Source organism: Aulostomus chinensis, chromosome 20, assembly GCF_037954235.1.
Source record: "Aulostomus chinensis isolate RoL2024-O1b breed Wild chromosome 20, RoL_Achi_v1.0, whole genome shotgun sequence".
Lineage (NCBI taxonomy): Eukaryota > Metazoa > Chordata > Actinopteri > Syngnathiformes > Aulostomidae > Aulostomus > Aulostomus chinensis.
Genome location: NC_141339.1, coordinates 12,224,781 through 12,243,306, shown reverse-complemented (window position 1 = coordinate 12,243,306; position 18,526 = coordinate 12,224,781). Strand labels below are relative to the sequence as shown.

Genomic DNA, 18,526 nt, shown 5'->3' with positions numbered 1-18,526 from the left:
TAAGCGAGTGCAGTGGTCTGCCAGTTTATGCTTCAAGCTTGCTCTCCATGTAGCGTATCCAGTGACAGAGCCTCTCTCAGTCAGGCAGGGACGCTATTGGCGGTCCTAACAATCGCTAGAAGTCACTAAATGACATCATCACCTAATTCGCCATCTGGATGTAGTTGACACTGTCGCAGAGAGTCACGCCATCACGGGGGAGACAAATGTGAGGAAAAGCACCTTAAATATATGTGCAACTATCATGAACTTTATTCTTTGGATTCTTGGTTTGTTTTTATTTTATTTTTAATTGATCTTTTCTCTTTTACCATCACTTCTCAAAATAACTCCACGACTAAAATAGGCCTAAAAGACAGGCGTCCATATGGAACATGCCTTAATTTAGGCTAACTTTGGACAAATCAAGGCCTGATGCTCGATAAAGAGGGGGACAACTCCTCTAATACTCTGCTGTTATTGTTTAAAAGAGTGAGAACAGAAGGAAAGAGTCGAATCCAGAGCACCATTCAGTTTAATCAGCGCTGATTAAACTTCTAATAAATGTGTGCTGCAGCCATAGGCTGGATAGAGCCTGGGCTCCGGCTCTTTCCTCGGGTCAGTCGGGGTCTGTGTTGGGTCTGGGATTCAAATCTCGAGGGTCGAGTTTTAATTTCCAGGCTCACTGAGAACTCTAATATGAATGAGGCAGCTTGGAATCTGCTCAAGCAGACCCGGCCCGGCGGGCTGCAGGAGACCAGCGTCTACAGTTGAGATCCACAGGCTACTGTTAAACGTTTGAGCCCTCCTCCTTAATCCGGGCTTAGGACCGGCAAAGTGACCCAAAAGAGACACTCTGGCAGAGTTACTTTGGTTTTTGTTTTTTGGGGGGGTATTTTTTTAGGATTTGTTTCTTTTCTCTCTCTCTCTTTTTTTGTTTAGTTTTCTTAAGTTTTGTTTAGTTTCTAGCCTACAAGTCACGCTACGAAAAGAACATTTATCCCATAGGCCCAACAATACATTTTTGACTTATTTATTTTTGTTGCATTACCTTGACAACATTAACAGAGACAATTAAATGAGACAATAGAAGAAAAAAAAAACTGTCAGTGGCAAAATGATGACTAATACCAAGCCTGGCTCTTTTATTTTTGGGTTCTCTTAAGTTTGATTTCGTTTCACCTAAGTCACAATTAAAACACGACCATTTTAGCCCCGTAACATTTCAACATTTGAAACATTTTTTTTGTTGGCCTATTAAGGGTTGTAACTTGCCAGCATTAACTGACACAATTAAATGAGACAGTAGCAAATGGTAGAATGATGACTTAATTGTGATTCAGTTTTTGTTTGTTTGTTTGTTTGTTTGTTTTTCCCCAGACCTCCCTCCACACGCACTGTGCCGGCTCACAGAGAGACGGTCATCTTCGCTCTGATCGAGGCTTTCTGTGGCAGGTGTAGCAGCAGAGGGACCTGCCTTAAATGAGTGAGCAGCTGATGTGCCGATAATCTGCAAAAACATCACCTGGCGACTTGTGCTCATAGCAAGCCTCAGCAGACAACTTCAGACCGTACTGGACGTACAGGATGGGGTTAACGGTGCGCGACGCCCGCTGAAGATGGTGGTGATATGGGCTTTTCAGGGAAACCGGGATGGGGAAAAGTTGCTAGATTTGTTGCTGTGTCTTAATTTGTGAAGAGGATGAAAAACATATTTGAAAAAAGGTCGTTGGAAATGGATGTTAAGATAGTTTTCTGTCCGTAAAGACAAATACCGATTCAATGAGGCGTCCAATTTCTCATTTTCAAATTTCTCAGTCAGATAAATTTGAAAGTCTGGCAGAGAAATTACCTTTAGCTCATTTTGAAGCGTTACAGACTTCAAACAAAAGGCCATGACAGAAACTGCCATTAATTAAAAACAAAACAAAACAGCTCATGTATTATACAACCCATTTTTGTAGCCCTTCACCTCACAGAATCAAAATGACCAACACTTGGAAAAACTAACCTTTTATGAGAAATGCTTTTTTAAGGTCATCACATGGCTTGATCCAACCATATAATCAGCCAATAAATGGGAGTCAGTGAGTTCAGTGAGAGCCTCAAGCTTGGCTCAAAGGCTCTGTCGTGTTCACTGTACCACCCACGCAACACTTTCACACTGAGGAACAGCCTCTCAGATATAACACACGCCTGAATGACTTCAGCAAACCCTGGTAATCCACGGGCAACTAGCCTAACTTGGCTTTACGCTATGCCCCAAATTGATGCGTTGTTGGCAAGATGCACTTCAGATGTGTTGGGGTATTTGGACAGAAATCACCTGATCCACTTCCTCTGTCAGTAAATCAACTGGAATGGTGGACACACTGGGTACATCCAGGCCAGCTTTGCCGTAGGACGCGGAAAGCAATCGTTAGCTGATGTTTTGAAGCCAACGTGAGAGGTGCGTTCTTAAAGCAATGTGTGCTTCGCCGTCAGAAGAAACTATGTTTGGCTTCAAATCGCCGAGTGGACTGAACACTGTCATCTGAGGGTAGCGCTCTAGATCGCGGTGCTTGGGTTCAAGTCTGATGAAGAGCTCTTGGTACCTCCGTCTGTGTTCAACTATTTTGCTTTCAAGGTATGAGACGGATTCATCATTACACAGGAGCATCAACTAGCTCAACAATATCTTTTAAATCCATCAACACCTGCCATGCTGGCTCATTTTCTGGCACTTGACCTCCAATCTAAACTGGGAAAAACCTCAGTAAACCCCAGCATTCATTCGCATTGCCTCCAACAGTTTTACGGACAAAGAAAGTCTGTGGTACAACATGTGGCTTATTTGTTTTCTGTCCATTTATAGCGGCAAGCAAATACAGCTTTAATCAGACCATCAAATGTCAATAGCCTTTTTGATATCATACATGACAAGCAGTGAGCCAGCTCGATACGAGGTCACTAGGACTGGGAATCAGTTCAAATTTCAAGAATCGATTCGATTCCGATACTCAAGATTCAGAATCGATTATCACGATTCGATATCTGTCATTTTTGTGATATTTCGAGGTGTAATCTGACTTAAATGACTGCTTAGTTACGCGACACATCCATACTGGTATTATATTCATACTTCACACCAAATTAATATAAAATATTGGTAGTTACGGCTGTGAGACGGTTGACATGGCACCAAAGGACCAAACTCCCTCCCAGAATGCTGATGATAGGATTGCTTTACAAATCATGCTGTGGGCAGAATTAGATTCAAAGTAAATAAAAGCTGTAATTGTACTGGAACTAACCTTGTGGATTATCACGTTTAATAATTCACCATACAAATAAATGCACTTTTATTTTGAATCGGCATTTTGCATACAAACACGTGTGATCGATATGTTTCTCGTAAGGTCTCAGAATGCCGCTCTGCTGACTCTCCAGTAGAGAAGCGTCAGTGTGTGTAGTGTAGACGCTTGAATCCTACATTTTCAACAAAGGAGTAGGGGCACATAGGGGCACACAAAAGCTGCGAATGCTTCCGTTATTTTCTTTGCTCGTGTCCAGTTGGTGTGTAGTCGAAGACTTTCCTTGAGTTCCCTTTGTTGTGGTCCTTACGGCTCATTTGTCACATTTGGGTGATGTCGCGACATGTGGTTGCGGACATCAGTCGTACTCCCACAGTTCTTTACTTCGAGCTGGCAAAGCTTGCAAAATGCTTTGCTTTTGTGAAGCACATTTGTCCCAAGACTGTTTCTAAATCCGAAATGCTGCCATATATCGGCTTTGAGACTATCTGGCGTTTTTTAAAAGGGCTTTGTAATCACTCGTCTCCGGAGTCTCTGTCGCCATTTTGCATGTTTTGCTCTGCACTCGTTCATGCGTCGCCTGCGCAATGATGCGACTCGTGGGGTTAAAGTTCATTGCGGGAGAAGAAATAATGAATATTGTTAAAACTTTTTTTTTTTTTAAATCGATACTTGGACGTACGAATCGATATTCTGGAACTGAATGGAGAATCGATCCAGAATTGGTGAATTGATTTTTTTTTTAACTCAAGTCTACACAATACCCTCAAATCCATCACGAGCTAAATCAGGGAGGAAACCATGAAAATGAGACCGATTTTTGGTTAAAAAGCGGCCTCGTTTAACTCCAAAGCATTGGGAATTATTCTGAAGAGCTGCATTCACGTGATGTGCGTGTACCTCTATAGTGCTCAGGTGGAAAGCACCACATCCAACACAGTCAAATCCAATATCACAGCGTTTTGCTGTGCAAAACTGGTGAGAGAACTCACCTAAAACTCTTCAGTGAAGCCTGCAATCCCGTGCACTCCAAAATTATCTGCCACGACACTTTGCACTGTGCCTTTTAGAGTCCCACCTAACAAAGGGACATACACACCATGGTCTTCCAGAGTTTTAAGATCTTGCGGAAGAGTTTCCAACACTTTGTCATGACCATATATTTTAACATCGACGCTCTTTCAAAGTAGTGCAAGGAAAATAGACGGTAAAGATGAGGGAGAACCAGATGGTAGGTTACCTAGTACCCAGTGCACACCACCAAGCCTGTGTTTCTCCCGAGAGGCACCTAAGGGATTGCAGGTCTCAAAGTCATCCACATCCAGATGCAGTAATATTTGTAATTCGTCAGCATTCAAAAACCCATTTAATTTAGAATGACAACCATCTTCAGGGGACCTGAATTCAAAGGAGGTGTCCAGTTGAACATTCTGTTGTCTTCTTTGATTTTCAATAATCTTGTCAAGAGTGACTTTGCAATTTAACAACTGCTGCAAGGATTTTGACAGTGGGAGATACTGTAAGGTGTGTTTCTTTTTATGATCACGTACGTAGATAAATAATTGCTTCACCAACGCTCAGTTTCCCTTTCTATTTGCTACGCTGATATGAAGTGCCAAGAGAGACACCTTTTTCAATCACTCTAAGAACTGGCTGAGAGGAGCACAGTGCAGAGGTAATTTAAGTTACCACAGTCATCAACTTAGAGGTTGTGACGGAGAAGGATACCACTTCCAAAACCTCTAGACAGTGGGACTGAAGCAGAGCATATCAAGTAGTAAAGTGCTTGTAAAAATTCATCAATGGCTGTACCTGGCACATGCACCAAATACTCCAACTTCAGCAGAGCAGCTGCAAACTGTTGCTAAATTTTACTTGGGACTGCCTTGCCTTGACTTTGCTGGTCTAGGGATGTACCAGGAACTTCCTTTTCCACACACTCCTCATCTTCGCCAGCAGAAAATGAATCGGGTAATGATGGCGGTGCAAATGTAGCCGTAATCACAAGACCGGGTATGAAGTCAGTTCGTGTGATGAGTCGACTTAAAGGTTCCATGTATACTTGTTTCAAAACTACAGCCAACAAACATGCAAGAGACATTTTCTTTCCTTCTCAGATGAACAAAGTATTCCCTTTCATCAGAGAAATTCTTGCATTACACGAGTGACAACTGAAGGTAGACGACTCTTCATGAAAGTCCATTTATGTGGTACACCTAGCACAAACTTAGTCTAATACAACAGTCCTGCCACAAGTCTTTGTTGTTTATGGTCATAATGCTTGTTTTGTGATGCAAGTTTTAGAGAGGTGCTGTTTCCACAGGTGAAGGTTTCCCTCCTGAGGCTGCTCCAAGGGGGCGGAGTTTCCAGACAAAACATAACTACTTCTTCCTGTCTTAACATGACCTGAGCCTTAAAAATGTAACATCCCTGAAGATTAAGAGAGTTCAACAAGTCTGACATATGTTCTGAAGGGGAACATAAATCAATCATGTCTTTTATACCAGCCGTATATTTGTAAATTCTTTTGTAAATTGAACAACCCAACTCCTCCCCTTTTTTCAGTGAGAGGGAGACCAGGCAATCTTCCATTTAAGAAGAACCCTGCGACCCTGCAGTCAGGTTGTGAAAGCAGTGACATCCTCTTTGTAGAAATGAATAGAAAAGAGCCAGTGGGGATGCCAAAATGGCAGTTAAAGGGCATGGCTCAGGGGGGAATTGAAAGATCATCAGAAAGTATTTTAAAGGTTTGCAAAAAAGGGCAAAGAGCAAACAAACGACCAGAGTCACAAGGGATCATCTGGAATCTGTCTATACACAACCATGACTTGAACAGGAGGTGGAGGCACACACCCTGTGGAGCCACCTAATTCCACCAGTCCTCCCCTGCGTTATTTCTAGAATGAGGATTTAGGGAAAAAACAAATGAATAGATGTGGGTAATAGAAGAGCTTCCCACTGTTGTTAGGGAAGTAAAGCTGGGAAGTTAGGAAAAGGGGAAAGGGACAAAATGCCTCCCCATATAACAATACATTTACTTAGCACAAATATGACCCACATCTGGCCCAGAGGTGCCAAACGTGTCCCATTTGAGGGCCAAATGTGACTGGAATCTAGGTGACCTCAAAGTTTAAAAAAAAAAAAAAAAAGGTGAGATGAGGTCACAGAGACCAAGGGTGGGAAAGCTTGTGAAACCATGGTTCATAAATGAAATCCCAGAATGTCAATATTCCCCTCCTTTTCCAGGGAAAGTGTCAGGAAACAAGTAAATTAGCGATTTCTCTCAACAGAACCTTGAAGGGGTGGCACGGTGGTGCAGTGGTTCGCACTGTCGCCTCACAGCAAGAAGGTTGAGGGTTCGAGTCCCGGCTTGGGCACAGGTATGGTCTCCATGTTCTCCCTGTTCCTGTGTGGGTTCTCTCTGGTTCTCCGGCTTCCTCCCACAGTCCAAAGACATCAAGAGGGGACGAGGCTGATTGATACTCTAAATTGACCGTAGGTGTGAATGGTTGTCTGTCTCTATGTGATGGTCCTGTGATGGACTGGTGACCCGTCCAGGGTGAACCCCGCCTCTCACCTGAAGGCCGCTGGGATAGAGAGAGCCCTTAACAGGATAAGTGGTAGAAAATGGATGGATGGAGAACCTTGAAGGGATGCAAAGGGAAACTTGAAATACTTATGAAACTGAGAAATGTCATGTCTATAGTTTTAGTTATAAAATTAATGAGAAAATTTGAAGAGACAAAAACAACTTTGGGCCTTGTTTTTCGGAATTAACGACATACAGGTTACACTAAAAGAGGTCTGTTCTGTCCAGCTCTCCAGAAACTCAGCAAATTCCGAGAAAAGGGAGAATCATTTTTTCCTGATACATTCGTTGCCTTCCATATAAACCACGAGGATTTTATTTTTATGTAAATGTGTGTAATTTGCATTGTCTTTTACTACGAAGTACCCTTTGTCGTCTCTCGGTCTCCATACCCCCCCCCCCCCCCTTACTCCAGAGTCAAGTTTCCCCCTCCATACCACTCCACATTTTCATCCCAGAGGTTGTTGCTACTTTACGTTACCATGGTGACCGATCCGCCTACATAAAACTCCTTACGCGCATGTTCCCTTTGTGAGATAAATACGCTTTTTCTTCTTCTTCTTCTTCTTTTTCTTTTTCTTCTTCTTCTTCCTCTTCTTCTTTTTATGCGGTACCGGCAGCAACAGGAGGAACCTCATCAACCAATGCCTCCGACCTCCGCTGCTGAGAACCGGACCAGCTCTCTGTTCACCTCCAAACTGACCCCCGCTGCTGACATCTGTGTGGGACTGGCCATCCTCTCCGTCGGTACGTGCCTTACTTCTCATGCTCCACTCTTTGTCATTCATTTACAAAAAAAAAAAAAAAAAAACAACTCAAGGAAAAAATATAGCCACACAAATACGCTTTATAATTTTTTTTTTTCAAATCCAGAATTAGTGGACAAATTACAGAAAATATGAAAAGTAGTTTTAAGATCGTGAAACAAGAAAGTTCATCACATTTTTCTACAGCGTTTATTAGATTCACGGTAGAAAAAATATATATCACATTTAAACTCGATTAAACTGTTGAATGATCAGCTGTTGATGGGTATTAGCGGCTCCGATATTAATATCGTCTCTCCTCTCGTCTGTTCACTTGACCTCAGAAGGAATCAGACCAACACGTTACAAATCAGAGATGGAGCAGTTCCAGTGATTGGGCTGATGATAACATTTTCATTTTGAACTTAAATATGACTCAAGAGCCTTGATGGTTGGATTTGTTTTGTTGTGAAAATTACATTTTTAACCTTAACTGATGTGACTCAACACCTCAGGTCACAATTATCTGCGCACCATCAAGACGAACACTTATTTCCACTTTCACATGAGTAAGTAGCAGCAATCATTATGCGATGTGGCTCAGTTCACAGGAATCATTCGATCAAGTATCGTACTTAAAATATACATGCAATAGACTTTGGAGCAAGGATCACCCCCTGAAAGGAAGAATATTAAAGCGGATTCTTCGCTGCACTGAGGAGATCACATTTCTGTGTGTTTTTTAAAAGTATCACACAAAATATATGTGACGTGGTGGAGAGGTGTTGCACCTGCTGAGGAAGAAACCTCTGCATTTTGGTGCGGATCTGTGAGAGATAGAATTTTCTTTCTCTCTTTTTTTTTTAAATGTAGTTTGGTTGAGTTTTACACAAGCGCCCTTTATCTGGTTGTCTTTTTACATTTTTAGGCTCAATGTTAAATTGAACATTTCATTCATTTTTTCTTTCAAAGAAACATTATGTTGCTCCACAGCTGTATATATATATATATATATATATATATATATATATATATATATATATATATATATATATATATATATATATATCTATATATATATATCACTACGAATACTATTTATTTAGTCCCCTCATCTTGCTTATTTGCTGTCAAATCTTAGTTTTCCAACACACCTCCAAGGACGGCATAAACAGCAGTGTTAACACAGTGGATTAACAAACTCCCTGAAGCCTGAATGGGATCAGTTGTCTCTCTACTGCAGCTTGTCTCCTTTTCCTTGACTCTAAATGCTGGTGAAGGAAAGACATTTGTGTTGCAGGATTTTTTGTATATTGTCATACAAAAGAAGAAAATTACATTTTTTACTCTGATTATTTATCCATCCATTCTTTTCTACCACTTATCCTGTTAAGGGTCACTGGAGGGGGGGGGGGGGGGGCTCTCTCTCTATCCCAGCAGCCTTCAGAGGAAGCATACGTCACAAGTGAGATGAACCACAGTCCCAAAGACTGGCTCAATACGTAGAAACTTCAGTTATTAGCCATTTTCAAAGGAAAGAAATCCATTGAGGACTCTTACTTTTAATAGGGAAAAAAACCAAAGTACTTAAAATTCTATGGTGGGAACTACAAACCCTCAAACAGTTGTTGTTGTTGTTGTTTTTTTGACCCCTGAAGTTCCAAGCACACTTCTGTGCTATGGACAGATTGCAAAATCTTGCTTCTGCCAAACTTTGTTAACCCCTGTCAAGCCCAGTGGGTCCTTTTCCCTGCAGTTTTAACTTCACCATAACTTGGATCCTGGAAGGTAAAACCAGACGTCCTCTCCCACCAGGTCAGTCCAGAGGATTCCGTCACTAACCTAGGAAGAAGAAGCAGTAGTCCAGGAGGTGCAGCTCCACCGCATGGATCTCATGAATGGGCCATCCACAGACCAATGCTAAAACCAAGAGAACGAATCTGAAGCTGAATCTGCTCTCCGTTGTGTTAATTCCTTCAATCTCATTGCCAAGCAAGCCTCTGCCAGGGATAGAGTTCTCCCACAATTCCCTGGTCAGATTGGCTGCAGGTATGTCCCCCTTTGAAGCGTCCACTGGCTACAAACCACCCCTTTTTCCTTCCAAAGAAGAGGAGCTCCGTGTCCATCCAACATCACCTGCAGCCAGGCAGTGTCGAATAAAAGCCTTAATCAGAGGATCAGTCACCAAGGAGACTGCAGATAAACATTGAAGCCCAGCCTCTCAATACCAAGAAGGTCGATCTGGAAGATTATTCTCCAGAAACATTCCGTCAAAGCATAGTCAAAGAGATGGTCACCACCCTTCCGAGGTCCTTTCATCGTGGAGAAGGTTATTAATCCATCTGGTATTCATCTCAAGCTTCCTGTCTCTATCTGGATCCACTGAACCTCTCATGTCTCGGACCAGCAACCCGTGCCCACCAGCCAATCTGCCTCACTTCAGCACCTATTGACTAGAGAGGCTATGGTCCGGAAGAGTGTCCCTGGACCCCTGGAAGGTTATTCTGGATCCCGACTTGCCGAGGAGGCAGTTTCACATCTTACCATAGCATAGATTTCTCTGCCTCCAATTTAGGTTAAGACTCAGTTGGGACTGTCCCACCTCACGAGGACCCCCGCTGACACCCCCCCCCCATCCCCGACTCAAGACTAAGTCAAGCTCCATTTTTTTTTCAGTAGAGCACCTTGAGTTACAAGTAGCCTGTTTCCATGTCTCTGTCCGCACTGTGGTCCATCTTAAGAAAGACCTCTCACGACTGTTGATAACAGTATGAGCTGTATGGCATTTAAACAAAGGAAGCATGTCAGTAATGGTGGTCCTTGTGTCTTCTGTCTGCCCTCCCCTCCATCCGCCCCACCTAGTTCTGCTCTCTGTTCTGGGAAATGGGCTTGTTCTAGTTATCTGTTACCGCAGGAGGAAGAAGATGGTGGGCTCGGAGCTGCTGTGTGTCAACCTTGCCGTGGTGGACTTCCTGTGCTGCATCTGTTTCTACCCTCTCTCCATCCTGTCATCCTTCCACCACGCCTGGCTGGGAGAGAACGTAACGTGCGTGTACTACGGTCTCGGTTGCTACATCTTTGGCCTGTGCGGCATGTTCACCATCACTGCAATCAGCATCATCCGCTACCTGAAGACCTGCTACAGCCTGGTTTACGGTGGGACTTCATTCACTGGGGATTGATTGTGGTTCTGGTGAGGAAAGGTTGGGGAAAAAAAGATGAAAGGACAGATAAAAGCTTGATTTCTTTTCATGACAGCAGCTCAAGCTGTCAGGACAGGGTACTGTTTCAAGAGGCGGAAACAAATAGGAGGGGGTTTCTTTTCACACCATAAAAAAGGATAATGTTATTTAAGGAGAACATCTTGAAGCGCCTTTATGTGCATGTTCATGATGAACAGGCAGCAGCGGTTCCAGCTGTGTCGGGGCTCAGCTTCCAAATTTTATTAGGTCATTACAGCTGTGGCGGATGCTTGTAAAATGCTGAAATTTAGGAGGGGAGGGGGTCCAACTGTGCGATATGAATATTTATTCTAGAGATACACAATATTTCATTTTTTGCTGATATCTGTTACGTGTTTACAACTTATCAGGTCGATATTAACTGATATTACCTGTATAAAATAGCTTTATGATATTTGCATACTGACAAACGTGTAAACATTGAGAATGTTAAAAACTGTTTGTCTTTACATCCAAAACGTTAGGATTCAAAGGAATAGAAGAAATTATATATTTACCGCTTTGTTTCTTCATCATAAACAGCTGATGAGACTCGAGCAGAAGTGGGCTGATACAGATATCCAAAAGCCATATATTTAAAACACGATCAATATCAGCCAATGTTATCATGCATCCCTAATTGAATGTATCTTGTGACAGAAACGGCTCCTGCTTAGCCAGAATCCCTCATCCTCATACAGCCAAATGAAACTGTAGATAGAATTGTAGAATGTTGATATTTAAAAGGTGTTGTCAGAGCACATAGATTTTTCCCTCCCTCTCTTCTTAGTCAATAAACAATTCTTTTTTTTTTTTTAAATAAGTGAATTAATAATGAAATTGATCTGCCAAGACAACAAAATAAAGAGCTACGTCACGAAAAAATAGCTAAATCAATTCATATGCAAGGAGGGAATACCAGATAAATGAAATACAAAAATAAACACATAAATAAATAAATAAATAAATAAGGGAATCAGTAAACACGCAAATTCAATGGACGTCAAATTTATGTAACTTATCGATATTTTATTAATTTTGTGTATTAAGGGGGTGCATTATTTCATCAACTGATTTAATTTACTCGTGACATTGGCAGCTTTTTTCCTACGTAAACAATTACTTCAACTACTTTGTCAAACATTACAGAAATTGAAGTTTCCTAAATGATACACGAATGAACTCCGAATAAAAATGTGTTAATTTATCAATGCCTTCTCCACTCTGACTTGAGCTTTCTTATTTAACAGAACAGTGCACCATTTGCATACATATTCACTAATTTCCCTACGCAAGTGCATTATTATAGAGGTGCTGCTATTATCCACCTGTTGCCATGGTGAATCAATCTATCAGAGCTTGATAAATGAAGGCATTTCTATTTTTCAGGCATCAGCTTAAAGCAGATGACTTGGTTCAGCTCCTGCATCTGAACCCTTGACCAGTATGCAGCTGATACAGATTGTAACTGATCTGGTACTAACAGGTTTTGCTCTCCCTGCAGCTGTGTGGCTGGAGGGAGCCAACATCCGGCTAGTGTGCTGTGTTATCTGGCTGGTGGCTACAGTGTGGTCCAGTTTTCCTCTCTTTGGCTGGGGGGAGTATGTACCCGAGCCCTATGGACTGTCCTGCACCATTGCTTGGAGGGGTTACCATACGTCAGCAAAGGATGCCTTTTACGTAATCTGCTCCTTCGCTTGCTTCACAATGGTTCCCGTTCTGTTCATCGTGGTGTCCCAGTGTCAAATCCTCTACAAAGTATCCCGTTTCTCCTACTCGCTGTCTGCAAGAGGCATCCACAACAACCTGCGGCATGCCGAAAAACGTCTCTCCATGGTGAGCACAGTGGTGGCAGCGAAGTCATTTTCACAAACATTCATGTTTGTGTTCTTCCCAGTCATAATAGCAGAGATAACAGACACAGAGGCTCCTGCGCTGTCATTATTGATCTCTGGTGTCCTGGTTTATTAAGAATATTTTGTGTTTTTGGAAATCAAAAAGGGCGGCACGGTGGTGCAGTGGTCAGCACTGTGGCCTCACAGCAAGAAGGTTCCGGGTTCGAGTCTTGGCTCTAGCACGGGATCTTTCTGTGTGGAGTCTCCATGTTCTCCCAGTTCCTGTGTGGGTTCTCTCTGGTTCTCCAGCTTCCTCCCACAGTCCAAAGACATCAAGAGGGGACGAGGCTGATTGATACTCTAAATTGACTGTAGGTGTGACTGTGAGTGTGAATGGTTGTCTGTCTCTATGTGTTGGCCCTGTGATGGACTGGTGACCTGTCCAGGGTGAACCCCGCCTCTCGCCTGAAGGCTGCTGGGATAGAGAGAGCCCCCCCATGACCCTTAACAGGATAAGAAAATGGATGGATGCATGGAAATCAAATAAATTCAGTCAATGGTGGCAGAGAATACTGTCAATCACTAATCCTCACAGGTGCTGAACTGAGTTCTGTAGAGAATTGTTTTATCCATTACGAGCATGTGTGCCTTTGTTACATTACCCCATTGATCCTGTTTCACTCAACAACCTGTATATTTATCCTCAACAACATACTCAGAACTTATAAGTCACATTCACACTGACGTCAGTAGCAGGCAGCAGTTGGGTGATAACTGCAGCCATTGCTGTACGTGTAATATTTTTTTTATAGGAGACGACTAAAAACATGCATTTTGAGCTTTTTTCAGCAAGATGTGACAGACTTGTTATTTGGATCCTAGAAGCCAACGCAGCAAGTTTAAGGAGTTTGGAAACTATAACTGTCATGTTCCTCATGCTACCGAAACCTCTCTGGCGTTCCAGTCATTTGAAATTTGCATGACTTACGTCACATTTCCTCAGTGCATTGAAGCATTTACCAATAGTTCAATATTATTATTCTCTGAGTCTGATGATGAAATCCAAATGGCCGGACAGTGTAAATCACAAATATACTATTGTATATATGAGAATTCCTGAACTAAAGACCAGAAAACAATCATAATAAGAACTTCATTCATGGAGTACTTTTCAAAGGGTTCCAAATTGATGTATAGAAAATACAAAATAACTTCAGTAAATAAACACAATAAATTAAAATGATCCAGCTAAGACTAAAAAAAAAAGAAAAAAAAAGTATGTGTTGTAGGCTTTTACTTTGATTTTCTGTCCTGTTAGTTGCCTTGTGACGAATATGATTTCGATTCTGATTTTCAATTCCAGTTTTCAGTTTCAGAGCACAAACTTCAGGATTTGATGGCAAATTTCCGACGTGTGTCTTAACGGGATTTTCTGCCGAAACATCCGATGTGTCTGTGTCTGGAAGAGCGCGACGTGATACGCCTCCGAAAACAAACATGCATATTACGATTCAATCTCTTCATTTCAAGCCAGAACTTTTGTTTCTCAGGTGACAGTTGTCATCAGACCTTTTCTGGCCTCATGCCTACTGCTTCTGTTTTTCTAAAGAGGAGATGGTCTCCTGGGAAACCTTCTGTGTGTGACCGCACCCCTCCGTTACCAGGATATTGCATCAAAATAATTAGTCATTTCTCTTGTTTAGTGTCTGCTTTCTATATATAGCTGAATTGATTCCAGTGTCGCGGAGGTCAACAAAGGTTAAAATGTTTCTACCCAATAAGACTTAGTGTCTAATACATTTTTGATTTAGAATTGAAACATCCCACAATGTTTCCTCCATGCCAAGACGGTTAATAAAACACATCCAGACCTTCTCTTCTTTTTCTCTCGCTAATCCTCTTGTTTGTTATTTTTCAGCTGTGAGCTGACATACAAAAGCTCATTTCGAATCAGCTTCGCGGTGTTGTTGCATCCTCCGCAATTATTTATTATTCACATAATACAGATGTTCCATCGTTTGACCTTTTGAAGTACGCGTTGACTGTACAATAAACACGGATCCAAGCTGACACGAGTCCTGGGTCAGATCTTTGAAGACCTCTAACCTGTGCAATCTTTAATAATTTGTCCTTTTTTCCTCTTCCAGATGTTTTTCTGCATCAGTCTGGGTTTTGTGATTGCCTGGGCGCCGTATGCCGTCGTGTCCTTCCTCTTCATTTTCCATAAAGAGAAGGGATACATGGCCCCTGAAGGTTTTGTTTTCCCAGCACTCTTCGCCAAAAGCTCCCATATCTACAATCCGTTCATTTATTTCTACTTCAACAAGACATTCCAGCTTGAGCTGCGCCGCCTGCTTCTCTCTTTTTGCCCCAAACTTGGAGGGAATCAAATCGGTGTTAACACAGCCACCGGCCACCAAGCTCCGCATCCCATCCACATCCAGCTACAAGAACGAAGCTGCATCCAAAAGACCTTTGTTTTGTCTCATGACGAAAACTGTAGCAAAAGCAAAGGAGCACACACCCACACGAGCAGCAACCGTCTGTATAACAGGCAGGTGTACACGTGCTGGGGGTCCACGCCTAAGAACGCCTCCATCCTGTTGGAAAAAAGACCTGTCGACGACTCAGTGCCTGTCTCTATATGAAGGGAGGGTCGCTCAAGGGACGTTCAGGGTGTGTGGACGGATATCAGCCAAAAAGTCTGCTTGTATTTGAAATACCTGAAGACTGATACTGTGTGTTTCTCACACACAACTCAACATAAGGGGTGAAATGGTTACCACGTTCACATTTCTGATGTTCAGTGTTTCATGAATCAAAACTGTTTGATTTTTATTTTTTTTTTTTAAAACCTGTCCACCATCAAAGTGACAAACGGGTTCCAGGATCTGTCAGCCTTCCCCTGAGAAGTTGAAGGGAGAGGAGATGTGAGTGTGAGTGAACCATAAAGCAGACACGCCGAGAATTTGACAGCAGGCTCCTGCCCCTCACAAGTCACGGTTCGGCGCTGGTAGAATTCTTAATGTAACTCTGTACATTCAGGTGAAAAGCAAATCACTTGTCTCCACAGCCTCCCTGCTGATTGTGCCGACAGCGCCGGATTTAAACAGCAGGCAGCCGCTGCCACCCGACGGCGTTGGTGGCTCTGATTGCCACGATGTTTCATTTCAATTTTCTTGCCATTACTTGCAAGAAATATGGAAATGTGTCAACAATGTAGCAATGTGTCCTTGAAAACAAGGCTTTAATATGACAAATCAGGTGGTTTTTGTGTGTGTGTGGATTATGTGGCTCTACAAACCAAGGTCTAATAAGCATGGTGAAAATCTCAATACCAGAAGCCAGCACAAGCAAGGTAGATGGATTGGTAGATTGTAGATTGGCTTAATTCTGAGGGACATCTGCATCTCCCTCCAGGACGCCTCGAGCATCCACACCCAGTTTAAGTTAAGTTAAAGGCAGGTGGAGAGAGACAACTATGATGCTGTGTGTGTGTCTTGACCTGTCTGAACTGTTTGTATGGCTTCAAGCACATGTTTGTATCACTGCAGTATTTTGTACACTCAGTGCTTGTTCATTTCTGACCTGTTATAAAGTTTGCTGAATTGGCAAATGTCCCATCTGCTACTTGTATTCTAATCTAAACAGGAAAAACGGGGATTTTCGTTGTAAGATTCTGCCAACGGTTCTGATGCATTCCGACACACACATTAGACTGCGACTGTGTGTTTATCCTCTCACGTCCTTCGCGATCCACAAGTCAGCTTTGTAAACATTTTTATGATTCTAACACTCGCAGACGAAACACTGAAACAATGATACAGTATCGTTACATATAGGAGCTAAACTTAGAATCAGAACCATTTAACAGTCTTGGGTAACAGTATTTCCTCTTTGTGGCTTCTTTATAATTAATCACTCTGATTCTCTGCAGATTCACCAGATAAATAAATGGAAAGGAATCAAAGTTCCTCATGGATCAATATCTAGCTAATATCTTAATCCTCAGTCTCTAACATCCAGACCTCATCCATATTAATGACTGGTCTTGTTCTCAGTCTTTTTTAAAGCACTTCATGTACTCGATTCCAGCAGCAACTACAAACGTAAGTAAAGTATTTAGTTTATGGCAAACGGCCACAGAAACCTGTTTATCTTTTATTTACAAAGAGGATTCGGCACCAGAAAAAAATCCTGATGTGCTTCAGAGCACTGACAAATGCGGCCAGAGTGAGCTGAAGGGAAACACGTTTTAATACTGTAACAAATAAGACATTTTATGAAATAATATACGTTGCAATTTTTTCACCTCAACAACTGTTTACTTAAACCAGTTTCGTAAGAAGTGTCTGAGTATTACTGCCTGATGTTTGTAATATCGTTTATATTGAGCTCATAATAGCTAATACTTGCTAGCTTGCTGAAAAATGTATGTCATATGTGTAATTATATCCATCCATCCATCCATTTTCTTCCCCTTATCCTGTTAAGGGTCGTGGGGGGGGGGGGGTGGAGCCTATCCCAGCAGCTTTCAGGCGAGAGGCGGGGTTCACCCTGGACGGGTCACCAGTCCATCGCAGGGCCAACACATAGAGACACACAACCATTCACACTCACAGCCACCGCTGAATGCTAATCAACAACACGTGTCCATGAGAAACTTAATTCGTCTGAGATAAGGAAAGATTGAACATCAAGAAAATACTAGAAAAGTCCGGAAGAAATTTTTGGGCCCGCAGCTTGGTACCCGTACTCAGTGTGTGTGTGTGTTCTGGAATGAAGCTACAGGGTCATCCATCAAAGTGCTAGCACACTACAGCTAGCTTGCTGACTGCAATCATTTCTTCATTCTAGTTAGTCAGTATACCATTAAAATGATGTTGTTACCTTCAGTTTCAACTTCAGTACAGTAACTGCTTGTTGATTGAACGTCACAAAATGATCACAAATGATAAGATATTAACCCCCCCCCCCCTCAAAAAAGAAGTAAACATTGATGCACATTGTAAGAAAAGCCGAGTCACTTACTGCCTATGGAATAACTCTTTTTCACCCAATGATGTCTTTAAAATGTTAAAGCTGAGATGTGTCAGACTGAAGTGAAAGCGGCGGACCGGCAAATTCCGCTGTCATGACACAGTCAGCCACAGATGAGTGATTCTCCAGTCACAGTTAACAGAAAGACTGATTGTAACGGATTTTCTTGTGTATAAACTGATCAGAGGGACCCAATAAAATACTGAGCTGCATTCAGGTGCTCATTAGAAGAAGAACTATAAACAAAATAAATAAGAGATAATATGAGGTTTACAGGGATCCTCATGGAAGCTCTGCCACTATGTTCCTCATCATCCTCTGAATATATATTTAATGAATGCTTTTCTTTCCCTTTTCTTGTTCATAATGCAAGAAGCGTGGGATTCGAAGAATCGGTGATCAACCACTGCCACTTTAGCAGGTTATTAAATAGCATTTCATCATTTCCAAAGTCTAAAACTCAAGGTTACAACATTGCCAAAGTGGGTTTGATTCAATAATCCTCCTTGCACAGTTGCTCAGATCAGCCAGGAACAGTGAGAGTCAAACATTTCTCAGTCTCGCTATAAGTGCTGGTCTCAAAAGCTCCTCTCTATTTGTTTGTGCATAAACCCACTGATGTAGGCTGGGGGGATGGGGGACGGTTTGTGAGACCCTGTGTGTTGGAAACTGTCACGGCATCTCAGCCTCGTTAGCCTGGAAATGGGACAAGGCAGCAGGCCCTGGTGAGACACACGGTGATCTCGTTATGCAATGGAGAGATGAAGAGAAGATGGAGTGGTTGGATGGATGGATGGATGGATGGATGGGTGGAGGGATGGAA

General features: G+C 42.3%; 1 protein-coding gene across 5 annotated transcripts; it reads left to right on the top strand.

Annotated features, from left to right (window-relative positions):
* The first annotated feature begins 781 nt into the window (after positions 1-781).
* On the top strand, positions 782-16,230 carry opn8c (opsin 8, group member c). Of its 5 annotated transcripts, none has more exons than XM_086189253.1 (5): positions 782-1,578; positions 7,482-7,608; positions 10,470-10,763; positions 12,333-12,664; positions 14,811-16,230. In XM_086189253.1, the coding sequence occupies exons 1-5, from the start codon at positions 1,567-1,569 to the stop codon at positions 15,309-15,311; spliced, it is 1,266 nt and encodes a 421-aa protein (XP_086045379.1). In that variant the 5' UTR covers positions 782-1,566; the 3' UTR covers positions 15,312-16,230. The 5 variants fall into 5 exon arrangements, with proteins under 5 accessions (XP_086045379.1, XP_086045377.1, XP_086045381.1 ...); XM_086189251.1 differs by lacking the exon at positions 782-1,578 and adding an exon at positions 9,423-9,656 and having other exon boundaries at positions 7,284-7,608; XM_086189255.1 differs by lacking the exon at positions 782-1,578 and having other exon boundaries at positions 7,284-7,608; positions 10,522-10,763.
* The last annotated feature ends 2,296 nt before the right edge of the window (positions 16,231-18,526 follow it).

What these genes read in the sequence shown, in the direction of transcription:
- opn8c (XM_086189251.1), top strand. Translation starts at nt 9,506, where the DNA reads ATGGGCCATCCACAGACCAATGCTAAAACCAAGAGAACGAATCTGAAG. An exon ending in CCTGGTCAGATTGGCTGCAG is followed by an intron (nt 9,657 to 10,469) that starts GTATGTCCCCCT and finishes CGCCCCACCTAG; the next exon opens with TTCTGCTCTCTGTTCTGGGA. An exon ending in CCGAAAAACGTCTCTCCATG is followed by an intron (nt 12,665 to 14,810) that starts GTGAGCACAGTG and finishes TTCCTCTTCCAG; the next exon opens with ATGTTTTTCTGCATCAGTCT.